At 53.3% G+C, this 24,485-nt stretch overlaps 1 protein-coding gene across 2 annotated transcripts in view; it reads left to right on the top strand.

Moving 5' to 3' along the window:
- Positions 1-15,077, top strand: part of DCPS (decapping enzyme, scavenger) — a 41,566-nt gene extending 26,489 nt beyond the window's left edge. For both annotated transcript variants that reach the window (XM_068978695.1, XM_068978694.1), the window contains exons 3-6: positions 997-1,142; positions 7,922-8,035; positions 12,826-12,936; positions 14,773-15,077. In XM_068978695.1, coding sequence (XP_068834796.1) covers positions 997-1,142; positions 7,922-8,035; positions 12,826-12,936; positions 14,773-15,039 — 638 coding nt within the window. In that variant the 3' untranslated portion in view covers positions 15,040-15,077. The remainder of the gene's footprint in view (positions 1-996; positions 1,143-7,921; positions 8,036-12,825; positions 12,937-14,772) is intronic.
- The last annotated feature ends 9,408 nt before the right edge of the window (positions 15,078-24,485 follow it).

The following is a 24,485-nucleotide window of genomic DNA, read 5'->3' as shown; positions in this document are numbered from 1 at the left end:
ATAGAAACAGGGAAAAGGGCTTAACCAAAACCAGGTGCTGCTGGACAAGGACCCTAGCCTGGAGTCTCTTTAGGAAAATGACCAGGTTTCCTTGCGATGAACACTGGTTCTCAACGAGGGGGCATTCCCGCCTCCCCGGGACATTTGGCAATATCTGCGGCCTTTGCTGTAGTTGTCACAACTGGAGAGAGGGTTTGACCAGCATCTCGGAAGCCTGAAGTGCTGCTCAGTAGCCTGCAGGGCACAGGATAGCGCCCCCAGCAAAGGATTACCTAGGCCTTGATGGTGCCAAGGTCAAGGATGAGTAACCTTGGGTTGAGATAGCCAGTACTTAAATAGTGCTTGTTATGTGTCAGACGTTGTTGATCTAAGAGCTCCACGGGTATTGACTTGCTAATCTTCCCAACCCTCTGACATGAGCTGTTATTATCCTGAGCTGACAGATGGGGAAGTAGGGGCACAGGGAGCTTAAACACCTGGACCCAGAAGGGAGGTCCTTCCTCCAGAAGGACCAGGGGTCCCGAGGAAGGAGTAGGGAGGATGAGGACTTGGCTTCCCTGGCGTCTGTGCCTTCACCCCCTACCTTAAGGGAGTCTGTTTGACTTTAAACCAGATTTTCAGCTTTGGGTTCAGAAGGCCACATACTGGAACGTTTGCTATGTGAGAAGAGTCAGAAACCTTTCATTCCTGTGCCTAGAAAGTAAGAGAGAAGGGCTGAGGTTAAGGGTTACGAGGGGCCTTGTGATCCACCCATGAACGTATTACGTTTTCCGTATGCTGAGAGTGATTCACCTTCATGAATTTAATGGCAGGAGACACCTCATGGGGGTGGAACAGAGGTGAATCATAACTTCTTAGCCTTCGGCTCCCGTCACTGGGGAATCAGAGACGAGACGGTGGCTACCTCCTCACCGTGGTGCCATGGGGGCTGGAGGATGGTAGGACTGGGTGGAGAGCGTGGCTGACCGTGGCCGGGGCTTCGCTGTGTCTTTGCAGATGTCAAGGCAACCGTGGTTTACCCTGCTACAGAGAAGCACCTACAGAAGTATCTGCGCCAGGACCTCCACCTGGTCCGAGAGACGGGCAGCGACTACAGGAACGTCACCTTGCCCCACCTGGAGTCCCAGAGCCTGAGCATCCAGGTACCGGCCACCACCAGCTCAGGCAGGCCCCACAGGTCGGACGCAGAGTGCTGTTCCCGAGGCCAGCGTTTGTCTTCTTGGGCATCGGTTGAGACAGTCCCAGGGGCCAATGGTGTCCCTGCTTTCGTGCCACTTACCTCCTGTGCAGGTGTCAGATAGGACACAAATGTATATGTAACCACGCCGGACGAGAGACTGAGAGCGCCGTAGAGGGGAAAGGGCAGGATGAGCGGGATAAAAGTGCTGAGCTCAGGCGGTCGTGCTTCACGGACGATGGTCATCTGCATGGATAAGGGAACTGACGCTGGTCTTGGGCACACCACCAAGGCAGTCTGGGATCTCAGAGCAGTCCAGTCCCCGGGAAGAACTTCTGGCTACTCTCTAGTAGCGCTGATGCTATCTCAAGAATGGCTTACCCAGACCAAAGGTCTGTAAATGGTAAACAAATGCTGGTTAGGCCTTCCCTATCCAGGCGCTCATTCCTGGTTTCACCCACAGTTAACCAGCCTCCACGAGTTGAGTCCCAGGGGGGAAACTTCTCCTTCCCTTTCGCCCCCTGCATCCATCCTGGGGGGCAGGACCAGTGGGGAGGGGCTGGTGCACGGCCTCTTCTTCCAGGGCTGTGTTCACGGGTTGGAAGCATCTTCAGAGTATTTTCAGTCCCTGGGCCAGACGCAAGGCCATTTCACTAACAGATCCAATTCTTCTTGGGTCTGTGCCCAACACCAACCAGACAGAGCCTTTCCCGAAATTGGCCCCATGTGTATGCTCAGAGTTAATGTGATGGATGAGCTGTTTCCTATCCTGTCTCTTTATCACTCACTCCTGTTCCCTGAGCCGAGAGTGTGGCCACAGTGGGGCAGGGTGTCCCGATATGGGAAGCTCACGGCCATTTCTCCCAGGCCCAGAGGAAGGGAGGGTGTCCTGGGTGTGGGGTCCTGCGAGGTGGATTGTCCTTGGGAGGAGGAAGGACAGGAGGCAGACAGGGGCTGAGGGAGGTCCCACGGGGAAGACCCGGCCAGGCTATTAGCCATGGTCCCCACACAGGATTTGCCCAAGGCTTCTCTAGCTCACTCTGGCTTGATTTTTTTTTTTTTTTTTTCCGTTTTTTAACAAAGACATCCAGCGTTTGCTATGTCTTCTAAGTAGGAAGGAAATGGGTCTCCATCTTTCCTAGAAAGCATCTCGGATTGGGAAGCGGATGTCCTGGAATGTGTGTTTTGCTGCACTAGTTGCACATATATGTGATTAAAGAGAGGAAGTCCTTACTACAGTTTCGGCGTGAGTCATACGTGCACCTTCTTAGACCACTGTACACACCCTCTTCGGAAATAACTCCACTACTCTACCCACTTCTGGGTGACATGAGTGTTCATGTGTTCTTTATTATTTTAAATTGGCCGAGCTGTGTGGCTTGTGGGATCTTCGTTTCTTGACCAAAGATTAAACAACCCAGGCCCTCAGCAGTGAAAGCACCGAGTTCTAACCACTGGAGCGCCAGGGAATATCCCCATGTGTTCTTTTTCGGCTGTTTCAGCAAGTTTATAAGCACTAGGCTTAATTGGCAATCAGTTCAGTTCAGTCGCTCAGTCGTGTCCAGCTCTTTGCGACCCCATGGACTGCAGCACGCCAGGCCTCCCTGTCCATCACCAACTCATGGAGTTTACTCACGCTCATGTCCATCGAGTTGGTGATGCCATCCAGCCATCTCATCCTTTGATGTCCCCTTCTCCTCCTGCCTTCAATCTTTCCTAGCCTCAGGGTCTTTTCAACTGAGTCAGTTCTTCGCATCAGGTTGCCAAAGTATTGGAGTTTGTACTTCAGCATCAGTCCTTCCAGTGAATATTCAGGGCTGATTTCCTTTAAGATGGACTGGTTGGGTCTCCTTGCAGTCCAAGGGACTCTCAAGAGTCTTCTCCAACACCACAGTTCAAAAACATTAATTCTTTAATACTCAGCTTTCTTTATAGTCCAAATCTCACATCCATACCTGACTACTGGAAAAACCATAGCTTTGACTAGACAAACCTTTGTTGGCAAAGTAATGTCTCTGCTTTTGAGTATGCTATCTAGGTTGGTCATCACTTTTCTCCCAAGGAGTAAGCGTCTTTTAATTTCATGGCTGCAGTCACCATCTGCAGTGATTTTGGAGCCCCTGAAAATAAAGTCTCTCACTGTTTCCATTGTTTCCCCATCTATTTGCCATGAAGTGATGCGATCAGATGCAATATACGTTGGAATGAAAACTGACCTTTTCCAGTCCTGTGGCCACTGCTAAGTTTTCCAAATTTGCTGGCGTATTGAGTGCAGCACTTTCACAGCATCATCTTTTAGGATTTAAAATAGCTCAGCTGGAATTCCATCACCTCCACTAGCTTTGTTCATAGTGATGCTTCCTAAGGCCCACTTGACTTCGCATTCCAGGATGTCTGGCTCTAGATGAGTGATCACACCATCATGGTTATCTGGGTCGTGAAGATCTTTTTTTGTTTAGTTCTTCTGTGTATTCTTGCCACCTCTTCTTAATATCTTCTGCTTCTGTTAGGTTCATACCATTTCTGTCTTTTTTGTACCCATCTTTGCATGAAATGTTCCCTTGGTGTCTCTAATTTTCTTGAAGAGATCTCTAGTCTTTCCCATTCTTCTGTTTTCCTCTATTTGTTTGTACTGATCACTGAGGAAGTCTTTCTTATTTCTCCTTGCAATTCTTTGGAATTCTGCAGAGCTAATTGGCAATAGCTATTATATTTATTGAGCATCTCCTAGGTCCCAGACCCTGTGCTAGGGTCTGGAGGGTCACCAGGATAAGCACTGATAATGTCCCCACAGTCTTGTAAGGAAGGTAGGCGTGCAGTATAATGGGATGAGCACTTCGGTGGTTAATACACAAGGTAGAGCTGTGACAGAAAGGGGAGTGGTCAGCCCAGATGCGGGGGGGGCTTCAGTGGGGAGAGGAGCCTCCAGTTGGATCTTAAAAGGACAAGGAGAAGTTTGCCAAGTGGACAGAACAAACAGGGCTCTGCAGCCAGAGCAGAGAGAAACGCCAGAGCCTCAGCGGGCTGGACTCTGATGCATTTGGGGAGCTAGCAAGAGAAGACAGGCAGGACCCAGGAAGAGGTGTATGCACTTTACCCAGGAGACCAGGAGTTCCCAAACCTTGCCAGTCATCAGCATGGCCTCTTGAGGTTTTATAAAATACAGAGCACAGGGCCCTCCTTGGTATCTACTGACTCAGGATGGACCTGGGAAATCTGGGTTAGGAAAAAATCATCTCTTGTCAGATTTGAGGACGAGTGCCATAGGCAGTGAGGGTCCTGTAAATGGTTTTAAGCACGTGGGTAATGTGATGAAATTTAACGAAGCAGTTGGAAGTGGCGAGAGAGGAAGGAGGAAGAGGCAGAGGGGAGCTGCTTTTTCGATTAAGAGACAGGACCTAGATGGGGGCTGGCTTGGAGCAGCGAGGGGGGGTGGCCTGTGGGTGCCTTGCGCAATGAGTGGCAGATGGTGGGATGGTTAACCAGCACAGGGGTGTGGACGACAGAGTGGGTTTCCATGGAGGACAGTAAGTTAGCTTGGGATGTCTCAGCCACAAGGTGACTTAGAACAGCAACGGTCCTGAGCATTTTACAGGCACCGGATCTTCAACAACAAGCTTTTGGAGACTAGCTGCAGAGCCAGGGGGCCTGGTCCCAGTGTCTGTGCTCTTAGCCATCGATGCTACTTGGATACTCAAATCTGAGGTGCTTGTAATTTCCCAGTTAAAACAAAGAATGCAGTGGGATGTCTGGATCCAGAGCCTTAGAGATCCGTTTGTGAGCCCAGGGTTTAGCCTCTTGTCCTGACACCTCAGCGCCTCGAGACCTTGTACTTTATATTTATTTTTGACTGTGCTTTGCTGCTGAGCGGGCTTCTCTCCCGTTGTGGTACGTGGGCTCTCTTGTTGTGCAGCACGGGCTCTAGGCAGACACATGGGATCGGTAGTTGCAGCTTATGGGTTTAGTTGCCTCACAGCATGTGGGATGTTCCCAGACCAGGGATCGAACCTGTGTCTGCTGCTTTGGCAGGCAGATTCTTATCCACCACACCACCAGGGAAGTCCTCATCTTTCACTTTTGAGTCCCAGTTTCCCTGTCTGGAAAACGTGACGGACAGCACCTCCGTCCTGGGGTCCTGGTGCCACGTACCATGTGGCTGCTGCTGTTTCCCACACAGAAGAGGCGCCAGAGGGGTGGCCACTGTTGTCTACATGGGGGGCAATTGCAAGGAGGAACAGGAGGGCGTGGAGCTGAGACCTGGCCGGAGGAGAGGGGCCAGCCAAGGAGTAGGGGGACAGGAATAAGGAGGAGAGAGGCTCCCAGGGCAGTTGCCAGCATCACCCACAGGGAGGGCGTCCCGCCCAGATGGGTCCAGAAGCTGCCAGTATCCCCACAGCCCCATCATCCGGGGGGCCGAGGCTGCCGGGCTTGCTTTCCCAGGGTGCCCCTCCCTGTGACATCACTCTGTGATGGCGTGAATTGCGTCCCCTGCTTCTCCTCCCTCGTCTGGGCTGAGCTGTCCTGTGAATCCAGGTCACTCCCGCTCTCCCAGGGGCCCTGCCCACATGGATGGCATGGCGCTTGGTGGGCTCTGGGGCTGGACTCTGGGTCGGAACTGTGTGGACTTGGGTGTACGTCCCTGCACCTGCGGGCTTGCCTGGTCCCCGAGATGCTCTTATCACAACACGCCTTCATCACACCACACCGTCCCAGCCCTTGGGCGCCCCTCCAATCTCACACGTGGTTCTCTCTTGCCCCGGAATCAACGCATTTCCTTTGCTCTCATCCACTCTCCTTGTTCCCCTTCCCACAGCTGGTCTTGCAGCCTCAGGCACGCCCAGCCTGACCTTTCCCAGAAACTTTTCTGCTTTCCGTTGCCTCCCTGGGCAGGGCTCTGTGTTGGACGCCTGTGTGAGCGTTTTCTCGCTTAGTCCTCACCACAGCCCTAACCTGTGGGTATAATTAGCGCCTCTTGACGAAGGAGGAAACCAAAGCTTAGATGAAATCACTTTGCAGCGTGCAGCTAGTTAGTTAGTGTTGGAGGTGAGAGATGAGCCCCATGTTGTTGGGCTCCAGAGCCCATTCATTCTCCCCCAGATGATACGTTGTTTTCTAGGTGGAGGCAGGAGCTGTGGGGGAAGGCAGGCCCCTGCTGTGGGCTGGGCGACCCCAGGGCTGTCCACGCAGAACCACCATCCCCTCCCTCCCATTTATTTTTTGGGAGATTTCCGGTCAGGATCTGACTGACTTTTTTTCTCAAGTGGCACATTCCTAGAGAGACGGCCAGTTAGAGAGGAAATGCTTCCCCTGGGAAATTCTCAACTTGCTGGGCTGTGCATTGCTCTGGCCCCAGGGTTGCACAAAGAAACCACTCCAGGATGGCCTCCAGGCCTCACCAGGTAGTGGCATGGCCAGGCTTTCCTTGGGAAAGCCCCTCTTTTCTAGTGGGTTGACCTTACTGTGACCGGCCTCTGGGTCTTACTGGAGGGCCTGGGAGGCCCAGATCGTCCCTGGCAGGTTCTCTCTGCCTCGTCCCTCTCCATATCAGACGGTTGCACTTGGCCTTGGCTGTGCTGGCCGAGAGTGCAGGATGTGGACTTGGGGGGCAGTGGGAAGGGAGCCCCCACGGGGCTGGGGGGACAGCCCTGGCTCTCGCTGACCCTGCTGCACCAGCACTCCTGGTGGTGGGCTAAGGAGATGGCTGGCCGTGTCGGTGCCCTGTCCTCCCCTCCAGCCCTCATCAGCTCGAGTGCCTTCCTGACCGTGGGGCAGAAGGGGCAGCTGGGTGAGCCCAACTCCTGCCCCTTCTCTGGCTGTGCAGCAGGGTTCCCTGTCAGATTTCGGGCAGAGTTCACTGGCCAGGAAGGAAGTCACGTTGGCAAAGGGTTCTCAGCGCTCAGGGGCAGTGGAGTGGAGTGGGCTCCAGGGGTTGGAGCCCCATGAGAACAGGGCCTTCGTATCTTGACCTCCAGGCTGCAGGCTGGCTTCCTCAGAGAGGCCACCAGGACCTTAATGGTAAAGTGATGCTCTTGGGGTCCATGCAGTGCTCAAGGAAGGGTCCTTGAAGATGGTGGACAGCAGCTGATCAAAGGGCATGAGAGAGCTGGCAGCCCAGGGTTGACAGGAAGGGAGGGAGGGTCTGCGTCGTTGCCTCTCGTGTGGCGTTTCTTCTGCTTTGTCTTGAAGGGTCCATGTCGGGTAGGGTAGAGGCGTTAACACCATGCTCACAAGAATCCCAAGGGGGCTGGGAAACCCAGCACAGTTACTTCCAGAACATAAGACCTTCCTTGCCTTGGCGCATGGCAAGCTCCCTCTGCAAAAGGAACTCCCAGCAGACTCTCTGCCCCGTGGTCCTGTCGGGGCACAGGGACACTTCACCAGAGTCCCGTGGGCAGTGGAAGGGGATTGCAGACCAGGCTTGTGAGGCCAGAGCAGAGCGTGTACACAGGGGTGGCTGGGACGGGCCTAAACAGGGAGCTCCATCTGGACCCTTGTGGGGGCAGCTGTAGTGACCCCTGTGGGGCTAGCCATGGTGTCCCCTATTGGGTGGCCGTGGTGGGAGAGGGGAAGTCTCTTCTGGACCCAAGAGCTGATCTCTGGGCCAGGATGGCCTGAGTGTGGATCCCCTGAGCTTTGTGCCCCTTTAACATTGGTTGTCCTTCCCTGAGCCTGCCTTTCCCAGTGTGGGGTGTCTCTCGGGGAAAGGACTGGCCTGTGAACCCCCTCTCTCTGCCCTCCCTCCAGTGGGTGTACAACATTCTCGACAAGAAGGCTGAAGCAGACCGGATTGTTTTTGAGAACCCAGATCCGTCCGACGGCTTTGTCCTGATCCCCGACCTCAAGTGGAACCAACAGCAGGTAAAGGATTTCGCGCTGGGCCTCTCTGGTCTCTGAGTGCCCCACTCCAGCTGCCACTCCTTAATCCTGCCCTTCTTCCTCCTGCTGGTCTCTCTCTCTCTAAGCAGATTGTAATTAACCGACAGGGGAGGCTGAGCTGTCTGCAGTGGGAGCACCTACACAAATGTTTGCCCTTCCGTGGGCCAGTTAAAGCCCCTTCTGGCTTACCTCCCACGCTAGGGGTGAGGATGGGCAGTGTTTGCGTCATGATGTCACAGGCTATTCCTTCATCAGCCGAGTGCGAGGCTGCCACTGTCCCTTCCAGGGGTGCCCAGAGTCCTGAAATGGACAGTTTACCCCTCCCCACGCTCTGGACACCAGCACATCCAGGCAGCACTGGCTGGCAGAAACCACGGGGACCAGCCGGAGGAGTCCCCTGCACCACACGAGCCAGAGAGGGGCCCTCCAGCAGCCCAGGCGCATCCCTCCACCAAAGCCTCTCAGCTCTACTGCCTGGCCCCCGAGCGGCCCCCTCCCCTGACCTTTTCGGGAGTGGGTTCCCCAGGAGCCGTCTTCACTCACGCTGCCCCTCCAGTCCTCTGTGTTCTCTGTGCCCCTCCCCTCCTCCTCCCTCATCTCACACCGAGAGGCCCATCCCCAGGCTCGCTGGCTGTCGCCTCTTTGGGTGGACTGTTGTGCCCTGAGAGTAACAGGAACCAGCAGGGCACCGGGTCCAGGCAGCGCTGCGCCCACACAAACTGGAGCTGGGCCCGGATAAGGCCCAGGAAGCCAGCCCTGGTCTCTTGGGGGCTGGCAGTGGGGAGCAGGTAGACGTCCCCCCTCCTCCTCCCAGTTGAAATCCGTGACTAATCCAGGCTCTAGGGCAGGCCCCTCTGGGCTCTGTGTCCCTCACATCATTGTTAAGTCTCCCGGGGACACTGATCTGGAGTCGGGCCCGTCCCGCTGGGGCGGACACCTCCCGTCTCACTCTCTCAGCCACGGGTCAGGCCTCTGCACCCTCTGCCAAGCTCACCTGCATTCTCTTGGGTGGGTGGGATGGGTTTCCCGACCAGCCACTCCACTCCAGTTGCCAGGAGACGGGAGAGCCGAGCCTGTGGCCAGGGTGAGGCGGACAGGATTCAGGCTCAGAGGCATGGGCGAGCCAGTGCCAGCTGTCTCCTGGGGCAGCTTGTGGGACTTCCTGGATGTGGCTGGCGGGGGAAGGAGAGGGCAGGTAGGGAATCTGAAGGGAGTTTCCAGAGGTCTCAGCGCTGAGCCAGAAAGGTCAGAGGAGCCCGCCCTCCCCTCTGGATGATGATATGCAGAGGGCGCCCCCTAACAACTGATCCCCACTCAGGCCAGAAGGGAGGGCAGAGGACCGGAGGGGACGAAACCAGAGCACCCATTGGGTAGGGACGCCAGGGGGCTCTGCCAATGCCATCTGCCCCCTTGGGCAGCCCTGTGCTGACCATTCTGGTGAAGGGAGGTGGGGGTGGGTGGGGGTGCTGGTAGGAGGAATTTGGACTCACAAGGTCCCTGAAGACCTTGTGATTTGCAGGAGGTGGTGGTCCGAGGGCCACATGGGGATAGCTGCAGCCTCCCCATGCAAGGAGCCGTAATGCCCTGGTGCCTGTGGCACCGAGAGCGGAAGCCCGTGCTCCTCCTTACCTGGCGCCGGCAGGCGTCCTGCCAGGCCTGCCCAGGGCACTGCTCGCTGTCTGTCCCCTTAAGAAAGAACAGGCTTCAGGCGCCGCAGCAGGGTCCCAGCCACACAGTGGGGCGACTCGCCCTCGGGCTGTGAAGGGGCCAGCTTGCGTATCAGACTTTTAACTTGCTGACTGGACAGGTGTGACTGTCCCTGACCTTTGCTCATTACCTCTTGTCTCCTTGTGGTGCCACAGTTAAGGGCCTTTCATGCCTGACTTGTGACAGAACACTGAGGCCCACGGCTCCCTAGAATCAGGCAGTGTGTCCAGCAGGGCGACGGCCAGGCCTGGGCTTCTGTCCTCATCCTCATCCACCAGAGCAGGGCAGAGGAGAGGGCGGTCTGGCATGTGCTCTGAGGGGACTTCTAGCCACCCTAGTGGCCCCTCGTGCCACTGCTCTGCCCAGGAGCGTGTCTTTTTCCGGTCACTGGTGGCCCATGGTTAAAAAACGTCCATCCTTCCGTTTATCTGTCCGTCTGTCTCACAAATATTTTGCTGTTGTTGTTTGGTCCCTAAGTCATGCTTGACTCCTCTGGAAGCTCACCAGGCTCCTCTGTCCATGGGAGTCTCCAGGCAGGAATGCTGGAGCCGGTTGCTGTTCCCTTCTCCAGAGGATCTTCTGACCCAGGGATCGAACTCACGTCTCCTGATTGCAGGTGGCTTCTCTATCACTGAGCCACCAGAGGAGCCCTGCGGATACTGATCAAGTCCCTAATGTCTGCTGGGCTCTGGCTCCCTGGAGATCAGAGAATCCCTTCCTCAGTTCTCTGTAGAGAGAAACTGTAAATTCCTTTTTGTTGGCGTATTCGGGGATGTAGGGATTGGTGCAGTTAGTATATCTACATGTGTGTTAGAAGCTCAGTCATGTCCAACTCTTTGCGACCCCATAGACTTTTGCCCACCAGGTTCCTCTGTCCATGGAATTCCCCAGGCAGGAATACTGGAGTGGGTTGCCATTCCCTTCTCCGGGGGATCTTTCCAACCCAGGGATCGAACCCACATCTCCTGCTTTGCAGGCAGATTCTTGACCATCTGAGCCGCCAGGGATGCCAACACCAGCATGTACATGGTAACAATACAAACGGCACACAGAGTGGGCAGTGAAGGCGCATTCCCTCACCCGACATTCCTCCACGTCCCTGCCCCAGGAGAGAGGGTTTGTCTCTCCTCCATAGTCTTTACACGCTATGCATGTGTGTGCGTGTTCATGTAGACACACAGACACATTCAGCTCACGGAATGTAGATCCTGGTGTCTAAGGCACTCAGGCAGGAGCCTCGATCTCCGCGTCTCTCCTGAGGTGGAGCCATGGCTGTCTGGAGCTCCAGCCGTCCTCCGTTTTGCCCCTTGCTAGGAGGCTGTTGCTTTGACTTTGCTGCCCTGCCTTAGAGTAGACAAGGTTGATGGCCTCTGTCTCCCCAGGGGGGTTGATGTGCTGCCTTCTGGGATGCCAGTCTGAGACCCTTGCCAGCCCCTTACCTGTTTTTTTTCCAGATCATTTCTCTGGGCAGCTGGGGCCCTTTAGGGAAAATCCGGGGTCATGTCTGCTATCAAAGGACAGGTTTGTTTTCCTTCCCTCACTCAGCCCGTGAGCTGGCACCCACCACAGGCTTCATGCTTCATTCCATGCCAGTGGAGCAGAGAGGTGTGACTTAATGTCATCTTTGGGATTTGTCAACAGATATCATTTAAACAAATGTTACTATTGTTTGGAGGGCCTGTGACGGTGACAACGCGGAACAGCTGAAGACACTCACAGGCACGCAGACACTCCTAGTTCAAACAGCTTCGTTTCCTGCTGCTCCTTGGGTCTCAGCTTGTACAAGAGTCCTGGACATAGGCCATGAGAAGGAAGAGTCCAGAAGGGACTTGCAGGCAAAGCTGAGGCCCAGGTGGGCTCCGCTTAGCCGTCTGCTGGCAGATTCCCACTGCGCTCATGTGTGGCCAGTCTGGGGGAGAAAGCCCAGCTCTTAGGGCTCTGGCGGAGACAAGTGCGTGTGGCATGGAGAGACTGTTGGCATGAAGAAGCACAGCTGGACATCAGGCACCATCTGGAAAGTCTCATTCCCAGTTTTTTAAGTTGGGGCCCTTGGGGACTTAGCCGGGTGACTCTTGGTCCCCAGATTATCTCATTGAGGAATCTAGCAGCCTGGCCTGCAGAGCTGAGGGCTGCTGGATCCGCACCAGGCCTTGGCTCTTGGAGCCCTGGTGTCTGGGGCTTGCTTTGCGTGAGGATGTGAAACCGGCCAAGGCCAGGGTTTGGGCAAGTGGAGACTGGGACAGGAAGGGTTTTCTGGGCAAGAGGAAGAGTCATTTTGCTCTCTGGCTCAAGGTTTTGGCTCAAGGTCTTGTTGGCCTTGGGTCTTTGTACTGTTATGACCCCCAGGTCTTCGGCCAGCCGCTGTTTTCAGGAAGGACGGCAGGAAGGGCTGTTTATGAGCCCTATGAGATAAGGGAAGGGAGACAAGGGTGAAGCAAGGTGGAGCTCCCTGCCCTGCGGGCCCCAGGCTCCCTTCCCCAGCACTGGCCTCTCCACCCCTCACCTGTCTCGACTGCAGGCACACAGAGTCCCCCTCCCCCCAGCAATGCCGCTGAGCCTTTCTCTCTCCACTGTTCCTCTGCTCAGTGCTCTTTCCCTAGTCCCTCCCTCTTCTTCCGGACCCAGGTCCCCTGTCTCCTCTCTGATCGCCCTAGCTAGTCTTTCCTTCTTTCTCCTGCACTCTTCTCCCCTTGTGTCTTACAGCACTTGGTGCAGGTGATCAGACCATAAAAGTGGTTGATGGCATTTTCTTGAACCCCCATACTTCTGCCCCCCTACTTCCCCATCAGCTGTGAGTATGTAAATACTCTCGTGTGATATTTTTGAGCAGGAAGAATAAACAGAGGCTTCTTCCCTCACACTGCCCTCACTCACCCGGGGCAGGTGGACACCCACCTTGCCTGGGGTTGGGTCCGGCCACGGTGTCCCTGGGATTGGCGGCGGCTGGCCCTGCAGGCCTTGGGGTGGGGGTGCGTCCTGACTTCCGGGGGAGCAGTTCCAGGACGGGCAGTCTCCACAGTTGGCCCCCTGTGCTGAGCCCAGTCACCCCGCCTGTCTCCACACAGCTCGATGACCTGTACCTGATCGCCATCTGCCATCGCCGAGGCATCAAGTCGCTTCGGGACCTCACCCCAGAGCACCTGCCGCTGCTCAGGAACATTCTCCGGGAGGGGCAGGTGAGATTCGCGGGGCCAAGTCCACGCCAGGGCCCAGAGGGGTTACACTCCGATTCCTGTGTGTGCCAGGGCCCAGAGGGGTTACACTCAGATTCCTGTGTGTTCCTGGGCCTCTTTCCTCACCCCACCCTTCTGTGAAACGGCTTCTCTCTAGGTGCCCTGCAGGGGCCTGTGAAGGCTCGTAGATGGCCTCAGGAAGCCCCTGGTCCTGGTCCCACCCTGCCTTCCAGCTCTGCGCTCAGCCCCCTTGCCTCACCCCACACAGGCTTCCCCAGCTCGGGTCCTCGATTCTGCTCCCTGACGTTGTCCTGCAGGTCACATGTGGGATGCCCTCCCATCCCAGGGTGAGCCGTGACAGCTGCATCACGCCACACGTGTTTCTTGGGTAGATGGTCCACGACCTGACATGGACCTGCGTGTGTCCCCTGGTGCACCCCGAGGGCAGAGACTGAACGTTCTAGCACCTGGCGTTCTGGGACACTTTCCCTCTGGGAGATTTGCTGAATCGGATGAAAAGGCTGCTAAAAGGAGCCCTGGGGGTGCGGGCAGATGGTGGGGGAGAGGAGAGTCTCAAATCTGGGTCTGTGATCCTGGTTCTGACACTTTGACCTTAGCCCACTGGGTGGCCTCGGGCAGGTCATTTCATGTATCTGGGCCTGGGTATCTGGAGGGGTCCCCCTGAACCCATTATTCTGTTGGATTGGCCTCAGCCTTGTTTCCACTCTAAGACACTGGATGGTGCAACCTCCACGCCAGGCCTGCTGTTACCAAGGTTTCCAGCAGGGGAGAGGCTCCCCGGGTCGAGGTCCAACAGCCCTGCTGCAAGGCTCTGCCGGGACCTGGGCACAGGGGCCACTCTCCTTCCCCTCTGGCTCCCTCCCTACTGTGCTCACCTGCCTTCCCGCCCACCTGCTCACCCCACCATGTCCCCGGCTGCCTTTCTCTTTTCTCTGGATGCGGGGCACCTGGGAGGTGTCAGGCCAGCACTTGCATCTGCCCTGGCAACTCCAGCACCCTCTCAGGTGGGTCAGCCCTCCAGGAAGCCCTTTGGGTGCCCTAGTGGTCACCCTGTGCCCAGATCCCTAGGGGCGCACCTGATCAGTAAAGCACAGTATAATCCCAGCGTGTGTTCTGAGCCCATTGGGGCCCTGTCTTTCTTCACCCCTGCCACCTCAGGGATTGGCCTACATTGGAAATTAAATCTTCTCTTAATTCCAAGAGGCTTAGACGCTCCTGAAGGTGATTGGAGGAGAAAAAGCTCTACCACCGTGCAAGGTTGGGGTGGGCCAAGGGAGCCGGGGCTAAGGGTGATGCTTTCCTCTTCCACTGGGAGTCCAGCGAGAATCCGAGGATCCTGTGATGCCTCCCAGCTCTGTCCAGCCCTGCCCATGTCCCCTCCCGCGACTTTTCTCTGCCACCAAGCCCTTAGCTCTGCCGCAGCCTGGCTCCACTCTGTTCTGTGCTGAGCAGGGAAAAAGAGGCTTCCTGCCACCCTCTTGATGATTTAAGTCTGAACTCCTCCAGGGCAGGCAAGTCCCCCAGTGTTGGGAATGCTGGCCCCTCAAGACTTCTAGAGACCCAGCGGTGACCGAGGAAGCAGGTGTTCTAGCAGGTTGGAGCAGGGAGCCCTGATCAAGGCCACCATCCCCTTCCTTGGGAAGAAAACCTCCACCTTGCTGCTTGTCGCCTGCCCCTGCTGACTCCCTAGAATGGCAGACAGGGATTCCAAAGCCAGCCATGGGGCGACGGAGAGGCTGGTGGGGGCTGTGGGCAGGAGGGGACTCTGACGGCAGCATGGGGGCAGCAGCTGACCCTCTGCCCCCCGCTCCTTGCCAGGAGGCCATCCTGCGGCGCTACCAGGTGGCGGCGGACCAGCTCCGCGTGTATCTGCACTACCTGCCCTCGTATTACCACCTGCACGTGCACTTCACCGCCCTGGGCTTCGAGGCCCCGGGCGCCGGCGTGGAGCGCGCCCACCTGCTGGCGGAGGTGATCGACAACCTGGAGCAGGACCCCGAGTACTACCAGCGTCGCACGCTCACCTTTGCACTCCGGGCTGACGATCCCCTCCTGGCGCTCCTGCAGGAGGCCCAGAGAAGCTGAGAAGAGACCACCCTTGTTGGGGATGGGGGCAGCAGGGTTTTTTTGCACCAAGTGAATTTTTTTTTTTTTAATGTATTTTGTACTGGCTTTTTTTCCAGCATGAGAATAAAGTATCGGTCTCATTCAGTATGGACCCACAGTGTGGCCTGGGGAGGTGGAGTGGGCAGACCCTAGCGGGGTGAAGGGGGGTGGGCACGGCCAACCTGGAGGGCTCCTGCAGGTCCCCTCCTGGCTGACGTCACGTCCTGGGCCTCCCTGCTTTCACTCCTTGCTGTTCTGCTACCACCTTTCTCTTCCTTCTTCCCATTTAGTGTTTCTTCCTGATGGTCCACATGTCTGGGAGTCCCCTCCAGAAAAAACCACATATGAAACTTTTCTGGAAGTAGTCTATAGTCTTTCTGACAGCACTTCCTCTTTCCCTCCACCATTAGTTCACACTTCCCATGTGTGAGCCGGTCCTGTTGGTAAACTCTTGTTGACAGGGCTGGAGGCTGGCCTCCTGGAAGTGGAAGGCCTTAATCAGAATCAGGTGACACAAGCCCAGGACGCCTGCCTTTGCTTCTGTTCCTTGGTCAGTGAGCCTGTGGCCTTGAGTTCGTTATCTGGACAGGAAGACAAAACACACTGCCACAGAGCAGAAGATAAATCCAGTGTCTCAGCAGGGCACAGTGACCTATGGTTGCAGTGAAGTCCGAAAGCCCTGAGTCACGGGTCAAGGTGTGACCGCTGTCCTAGGTCCCTGACCACAGAATTGCCAGGCCGGGAAGGAACTTCAAAGCGCCCAAGGCTGATAGCCTGTAGGAAGCCATCAAGGGTGCATCTGGCAAAGTGACATCTCACTGCTCCAGCAGAGCGGCGACACGGGTGCAGACATTGGCGACGTGTAGTTAAACCCACGAGGCCCTCTTCCCAGACACATCACGCTGCCTGAGAGGGGCCGCATTTGCTCTTCGGTCAACGTGGGGCTATGAGTTACCACATCTTGCTTCCTCAGGACACACTGCCAGGGGAGGTAGGATGTGGGTCTTGCAGAGGGAAAGGAGGATGAAAACAGAGGCAGAAGAGGTGGGGTGGCCCTTACTCTGCATACCCTGGACCGAGAACCAGGAGACCCGATTCACAGCCAAGCTCCATTCGCTTGTTCCTCACCTTGCTTATTAAACACGTACTGCACCAAACCCAAGGCCTCCTGACCCTGTTTCTTTGTCAAGGGGTGCAGGGATGAGGACCCACTACTGAGGGATCTGCTGGTGATCGTACACGCAGCAGGCCAGAGCGGCATGGTTGCAATGGAATCCAAAGCTTTGACTCACACGCCTTTTGAGCCAATGTCCTAAGGGCTGGGAACCCAGAGACGACTATAAAGCAGCTCCCAGCCTCCCAGGCTAGGGGGCAGACAGACAGTCAGTCCTCAGCCCGAGGGATGCAGAATGAGAACCGTCTCTTCTGCCTTAGCTTTCCTCCTGCCTTCACGTAGCAGAACCCCACCCAGCTCCCCACCTCCGCTGAGACAGCATCCTGAGCAGAAAGTCCTTAAGCCTCAGCACCGCTTGACTGATGAGCCACCACCAGCCCTCTCTGACGGCATGGGCGTCTGTCCCTGTGCATTTAGCTGCGTGTCCTCGGTGAGTGTCTGCATTCCTACAGCGGAGGTGAGTGTCACCTTCTCATTAACTTCGGAAGCTCCCCACCGGCGCCAGGCCCCAGTCCTTGGCCGACTTTCTCCCTGGCTGGGTTGGGAGGGAGGAGAGCGCTTGGAGACGTGACTGCTTTTCCTCGGCTCCTCAGTTTGCCCAAAAGTTTCCTCATAGGGCAAAATTGCTGAGTGTTCTATATTTGTCAACATTCCTTCATGAAACTGAGAAAAATAACATTTCAGGAGGAGTTGGACAGTTAGCTCCACGTTGCCTAGTTCTGTTGAACACACATCCTGGGAGTGGAGAAACAAATCAAGAAACAGTTGTGAACAAAGTAATATTTGAAAATGTTTCTCTTGTGATATTTGTATTTCCAAACGAGTTTAACGGATCTGTTTTATTTCTGAATAGGCTGATGTGGGTCTTTTAACTCTTCCTTCTCAGAAAGGACTAAATCTTTATTCCAAACATGTATATAGAACCCTAAAAGGACCTTTCTTCTGTAAGAAGATGGTGATAATTAACAGTAGCTGTTTTCAAAAAATCCTCACATAGCAAAATAAATGTTGGCAACCCTATGTTCTTTCCATATTCTCACTGAAATTACATTGGATTCTGAAGTCTATGTAAACTTGAAGTTACCAATTTTTAGCCACTGTTAAAAAATACACATGGACTAAATTTGTTTAAAGTGTTTAAATTCAAAGAACAAGGTTTTGAACATCTACCCTGTTTTTTTTTCTTTTTTTAAGACAAGTATATGGAACTAGAACTCTCATGGAGCTTACAACTTAGTGAGACACACAGACATAATTGGGCTTCTCTGGTGGCGCAGTGGTTAAGAATCTGCCTGCTAATTCAGAAGACTTGGGTTTGATCCCTGGGTCAGGAAGATACCCTGAAGAAGGCAACCCGCTTTAGGATTCTTGCCTGAAAAATCCCATGGGCAGAGGAGACTGGTCAGCAACAACAGTCCATGGGATCACAAAGAGTTGGACACGATTTAGCAACTAGACAACGATAGACATAATTACAAACAACTCAGTTCATTCGCTCAGTCGTGTCCGACTGTTTGTGACCCCATGGACTGCAGCACGCCAGGCTTCCTTGTCCATCACCAACTCCTGGAGCTTACTCAAACTCATGTCCATTGAGTCAGTGATACCATCCATCTCATCCTCTGTTGTCCCCTTCTCCTCCCACCTTCAACCTTTCGTAGAATCAGGGTCTTTTCAACTGAGTCAGTTCTTCTCATCAGGTGGCCAAAGTATTGGAGTTTCAGCTTCAGCATCAGCCCTTCCAAGGAATATTCAGGACTGATTTCCTTTAGGATTGACTGGTTGGATTTCCTTGCAGTCCAAGGGATTCTCAAGAGTCTTCTCCAACACCACAGTTCAAAAGCATCAATTCTTGGGTGCTCAGCTTTCCTTACAGTCTAACTCTCACATCTGTACATGACTACTGGAAAAACCATAGCTTTGACTAGATGGACCTTTGCTGGCAAAGTAATGTCTCTACTTTTTTTTTTGTCTCTGCTTTTTAATATGCTGTCTAAGTTGGTCATAGCTTTTCTTCCAAGGAGCAAGCATCTTTTCATTTTGTGGCTGCAGTCACCATCTGCAATGTTTCTGGAGCCCCTAAAAATAAAGTCTCTCACTGTTCCCATTGTTTCCTGATCTATTTGCCATGAAGTCATGGGACCGGATGCCATGATCTTAGTTTCCTGAATGTTGAGTTTTAAGCCACCTTTTTCACTCTCCTCTTTCACTTTCATCAAGAGATTCTAGTTCTTTGTTTTCTGCCATAAGGGTGGTGCCATCTGTGTATCTGAGGTTATTGATATTTCTCCTGGAAATTTTGATTCTAGCTTGTGCTTCATCCAGCCCAGCATTTCACCTGATGTATTCTGCATATAAGTTAAATAAGCAGGATGACAATATACAGCCTTGACGTACTCCTTTCCTGATTTGGAACCAGTCTGTTGTTCCATGTCTGGCTCTAACTGTTCCTTCTTGACCTGCATACAGATTTCTCAGGAGGCAGGTCAGGTGGTCTGTTATCTCTTTAATAATTTTCCACAGTTTGTTGAGATCCACACAGTCAGAGGCTTCGGTGTAGTCAATAAAGCAGAAGTAGGTGTTTTTCTGGAACTCTTGCTTTTTCGATAATCCAATAGATGTTGGCAATTGGATCTCTGGTTCCTCTGCTTTTTCTAAATCCAGCTTGAACATCTGAAAGTTCACGGTTCATGTACTGTTGAAGCCTGGCTTGGAGAATTTTGAGCATTATTTTACTAGCATGTGAGATGAGTGCAGTTGTGCGGTAGTTTGAGCATTCTTTGGCATTGCCTTCTTTGGGACTGGAATGAAAACTGACCTTTTCCAGTCCTGTGGCCACTGCTGAGTTTTCCAAATTTGCTGGCATATTGAGTGCAGCACTTTCACAACATCATCTTTTAGCATTTGAAATAGCTCAATTGGAATTCCATCACCTCCACTAGCTTTGTTTGTAGTGATGCTTCCTAAGGCCCACTTGACTTCGCATTCCAGGATGTCTGGCTCTAGGTGAGTGATCACACCATCATGGTTACCGATGGTGTGTGTGTGGGGGGGGTTAGCCACACCCATGGTTATCTGGGTCATGAAGATCTTTTTTTGTATTGTTCTTCTGTGTATTCTTGCCACCTCTTCTTAATATCTTCTGCTTCTGTTAGGTCCATACCATTTCTGTCCTTTATTGTGCCCATCTTTGCATGAAATGTTCACTTGGTATCTCTAATTTTCTTGAAGAGATCTCTAGTCTTTCTCATTCTATTGTTTTCCTCTATTTCTTTGCATTGATCACAGAGGAAGGCTTTCTTATTGCTCCTCGCTATTCTTTGGAACTCTGCATTCAAACAGGTATATCTTTCCTTTTCTCCTTTGCCTATTGCTTTTCTTCTTTTCTTAGCTATTTGTAAGGCCTCCTCAGACAACCATTTAGCCTTTTTGTATTTCTTTTTCTTGGGGGTGATCTTGCTCCCTGTCACCTGTACAATGTCACGAACCTCCATCCATAGTTTTTTCAGGCCCTCTGTCTATCATGTCTAATCCTTTGAATCTATTTGTAACAACAACGACAGACATAATTACAAAGTAATTCCACGAACCTGAGTACTTTGAGAAAAGCACGGGGGCCCATGGGAGCTTATGCCAGGAGAAGCCAGACTTCCAGGCTAAAATGAGAGCCAAACGACCACCATGAGCTAAGACACAACACTCAGGGAGAGCATGGCTCAGCATGGCCAGAACCTAAAATGTGGCTTCCAGCATATTCAATAGCACCCTGACCAATTTTTCCTTCAGGACCAGGAAGAAATGAAAGTCAAAACTATGGAGAAATGTATTATCCTGTTGTACATTCTTTTCAGTGCCAGTATGGTCCGGTAACCCCTCCACAGAACCTGCACCATATCCAGATATAATCTTGGGCAAGTTTGGTAACTGCTTATCAGCTAGGAGTTAGTGAAAGCAGTGCTTACCCCCAGGGGCTTCGTGAGGATTCAATACGAGGATTTTGTGGACATGGCAAGAACTCATAAATGTTAGCTGCCATTTTCCCACTGCCAGAAGGGCCTAAAGGACCCAGCCAATATATTTGGGTTAGATATTAAAAAGGACTTCTGGATTAGAAGGCCATGAAATCCTAGAGTGGGCACTGAAGTCATGGCAACTGAGACTTGAAGGCAAAAAGCAAGCCATAAACTCTCTGTGGTTTATTGAAAGAGATGAGGGCTGTATGCAATGACTTCTCAGGGTCTCTTCCAGCCGACAGGTTCCTGGAATCCATTTTAGCCTTGGCCTTATGGCAGGTTTCTAAGACTACAATAGTGATGTCCGCTGCTATTGAGATCCCTGGGAACTGCACAGCTCGAGCGTCCAGCCGTATAAATCTGATAAAAATAGGAGCTGAAACACCATCCCCAAGTTGCTATTTTTAAAAGCGTCTGAGATGCTGGATTGGGTTTATTTCTTCTTCAAACGGCATCTCGCCGTTCCCGCCTCCCGGTGGGCAGGATGCTAACGTGGCACATTCAAGGGACAGGTGCCAGAGGCCTGGGGAGGCGCATGTGTTAAGGGCTCACACCCTGGCCCACACCCTGGCCTCCCGGCTCCAGATGCACCTGCCCCTCCCACAGCCCTTGCTCCTCTGTCTCCTCCCTCCCCTCCCAAGAGAGAGAGGCCCCCTGAGCGCCCCAGCAGAGCTGTGTCCGCCAGCTTCCTCCACAGCAGAGGCAGAACCGGAGAGGTAAAGGGGGTGCTCTGGAGGTGGGAAAGGAGGCAATATGGCTCGGAAGGGGGCCAGGGTCCGGACCACTGATCCTCAGGGTGTCTTGACTCATCGTGGGCACAGCTGGCCCCCAAAGGAACAGTTTTAGGAGCTGAAGCTGGGTCACCCCACCATACTGCCTCTTGCTAAGCAACTCCCAGTGCCCTGCTGATGGGCAAGTGGGCTGGGAGGGGCTTCAGGCAAAAGGTACCAGAATCACTTTCCTCCTGGCCCGCAGATGATATGGGTTCTAGGCAGCCAGCTAAGCATCTGTCTGTGTTAAAGAACTAGAGGGAAAAATCGTGAGTGAGCACACTGCGGCCTGAGGGAAGGAGTCTAGATGACAGTTAGCTTCTGGGCACTCAGTAACCAGGCCTGGGATAAGCTGGGGAAAGAAGGCAGGAGAGCTGAATACAGTTTATTGGTTAGAGGAGGAGGTGCCACGTGTATGATAAGGGCACACACTTTTAACATTACCTTATACTGCTGGAGCAATTTATAGCATTGCCTAATTTCACATCAACAATAGCTCTTTGAATAATTTACAGTTACTTCCATCTTTTTTTTTTTCCTAACAAGAAAATTAAACCTATTTAGTCACCGAGGCAGAGTTGGAAATCAGGTCTCCAAGAGCAAAGCTGGCCCTTCAGTTTGATTTTTCCCACAGGGTGAAGCTTATGTGGTTCAGAACAAGAACTGCCAGCTGTGTCTAGACCGAGTTCATTAAAGAGTTTGCAAAGTTGCACAGCTAGGTTGATTCACAGTTCAGCTCTGTGATTCTAGTCGCTTCGGATATTGCTTTACTCACTTTGGGTCAGTGTCTCCCCTCTGACCCCCACCCCGTGCACCAGGGAGGCTGGTCTCTCTCCCTTCAGCCTTGCCCCCCGGCAGGGACTTGAGTCACTCTGTCAGAGCTGGAGCTGATACCAGATAAGTATTTGTTGTGTGAGGGCTTGATTGACAAAACCAAGCATTAATTATGCCTGGACACTGGTGATTTAGACACTGGTGAGATGTAGGAAAGACCTCCCCCATGCACAGTGTGATTTAGAATGAACAGCCATCTGTAGACGCGCTCAAGGCCCCTTGTCTTCACCTTGCCTCCTTCGCTGTGCTCACGCAGGCCAGAGTGTTTCCTCAGTTACCTCTTCTCAGACCATGAACTCTCCAGTTTCGGCTGAAGCGAACTTAGAGCTGGCATTTCTGTGAACCCCCCTCGTCAATTACTCATGTCTTATACTTAGTCATATGCTGTGCTAACTTACTCTACACGACTGAAGCGACTTAGCAGCAGCAGCATGGCTGATTCAAATGTTGATTGGCAAAAACCAACACAAAACTGTAAAGCAATTACCCTTCAATTAAAAAGAAATAAATTTAATTAAAAAGATAACAAAAAAATAGAAACAGATTATTTTAGGTCTTATGCAGTTTAACTGCAAGAAAAAGATAAAATGAATTTATAAGTACATAAGACTAATCAAATTCTTTAACACATAAGAAGTAAACAGACCAAAAATCTCTACCTAAAAGACAGCCTGGCTTTCCAGGTGGTACTAATGGTAAAGAACCTGCTTGCCAACCAGGAGACATAAAAGATGTGGGTTTGATCCCAGGGTCCGGAAAATCCCCTGGAGGAGGGCATGGCAACCCATTCCAGTATTCTTACCTGGAGAATCCTATGGACAGAGGAGCCTGGTGTGCTACAGTCCATGGGGTCACAAAGAGTCAGACTTGGCTGAAGTGACTGAGTGTGAACACAAAAGACAGCTAGAAAAGAAAGGTGAAAATAAAACCCTACAACATTTTTTCCCTTTTTAACGACTTTAAGAACACGGTAACATGGCATTTGCATCTGATTACATTTTGTATTAACATCAGTATTAAATGAAATCTGTTGGTTAAAAAAAAAAATCATTGGAGTATATGGTTGCTTTACAATGTGTTGGTTTCTGCTGTATAGCAAAGAGAATCAGCTCTACGTATACCTATACCCCCAGGACACTGAGTAGAGTTCCCTGAACTATAAGGTGGGTTCTTATTAGTTATCTATTTTATATACATAGTATCAAGAGTGTAGGGCTTCCCTCCACTATTGATAAAGAGCCCCGGCATTGCAGGCTACTCTGTATGATACTATATGGGTGAGTATGTGTCATTATGGGCTCCCGTGGGGATTCAGGGGTAAAGAATCCACCTGCAATACAGAAGATACGAGTTCCATCCCTGGGTCAGGAATCTCAGGGACAGACGAGTCTGGCAGGCTACAGTCCATGAGGCCTCAAGGGTCAGACACTACTTAGCAACTAAACCACCACTACCATCTACAGTGTGTACATGTCAACCCCAGTCTCCCAGTTGGCCCCACACCCCTTCCCCCCCTTGGGGTCCATACATTTATTCTCTATCTCTGTGTCTCTATTTCTGCTTTGCAAATAGGTTCATCTATGCTAGCTTCTATCCTAACTTATCCTTGAGTGGGCGTCCACGTGAGCCTTCTCTTTGCCACTAGCTGGTTAAGCTTTCTTGGGGGGTGGGGTCTTACAGCTTCCTTGGAGCTTTGCTACCCCCTCCCCACTCCACCCCCCTCCTCCAGCTCTTCACACTAAGGGCTCTTCACCTCTGAGAGAGTGTCTTGGGGTCTGGGGATTGTCCTGTCAGTGACTTCCGGACGGTTCTTCAGCCTAAGTAGTTTCCTGGTTTGATTGGGGTGGGTGGGCCCCAGGCACTAGGCTAAGGGCCTGGCGGGTTTTTCCTCTGGGGGCAGGATGCCTGGCGCCTTCAGTAAGGAACAGAAACTAAGACGCTTTCTCAAAGCCAAGAAGGGTGTGCACCGGAGGTGCAGAGCGAGAAGTTTGGGGGTGGCAGGGCCAGACTCGTGCAAAGGGAGGGCGCAGGTCTCCGACCAGGGCACCTGGCCACTGTGCGTGGGAGAGGTGTGCCTCACTTTCCTGAAGGGGAGAAAGACACAGCTCCGCGCGTGGGAGAGCGGAGAACGTTTTGTAGGGCTCATTGTTTCCAGGAGGGTGTGCATGGGCTGCGCTGGGCACATCCATCCTGGTGCTACTCACAGGCTGCGCCCGCCTGAACTCCGCGCCCTCACCCGACCAGTCTCCTCCTACCCGCCCCCACAACACCGCACCGCCCCCACAGCACCGCACCGCCCCCACAGCACCGCACCCCCGGACACACATCCCTTCGCGCTCGCCGGTTCGGTCTATTCCTTTCACTCCTTTCACCCCGGGGCCCGCCGCCAGCCGGCTCCGCCGGGCCGGCGCACTATCCGGAGTCGGCGGCCACCCGCCCCGCCCGTAAGCGGGATCACCCCAGCCCTTCCTCCTCCTCCACCCCGCCCTTCCTCCTCCTGCCTGCCTGCTCCCCGCTCGGCTCCCCGGCCGTGTGCGCAAGCGTGTCCGGCCCCCTTCCCCGCCCCACGCCGGGGCCCGGGCCCCCGCCTCCCAGCAGGCGGACTTGCCCGCTCCCAGGCCGGCCCCGCGCCTG

This window comes from Capricornis sumatraensis, chromosome 8 (genome assembly GCF_032405125.1).
Source record: "Capricornis sumatraensis isolate serow.1 chromosome 8, serow.2, whole genome shotgun sequence".
Lineage (NCBI taxonomy): Eukaryota > Metazoa > Chordata > Mammalia > Artiodactyla > Bovidae > Capricornis > Capricornis sumatraensis.
The sequence above is the reverse complement of the archived record's forward strand: the minus strand, read 5'-3'. Positions and strand labels throughout refer to the sequence as shown.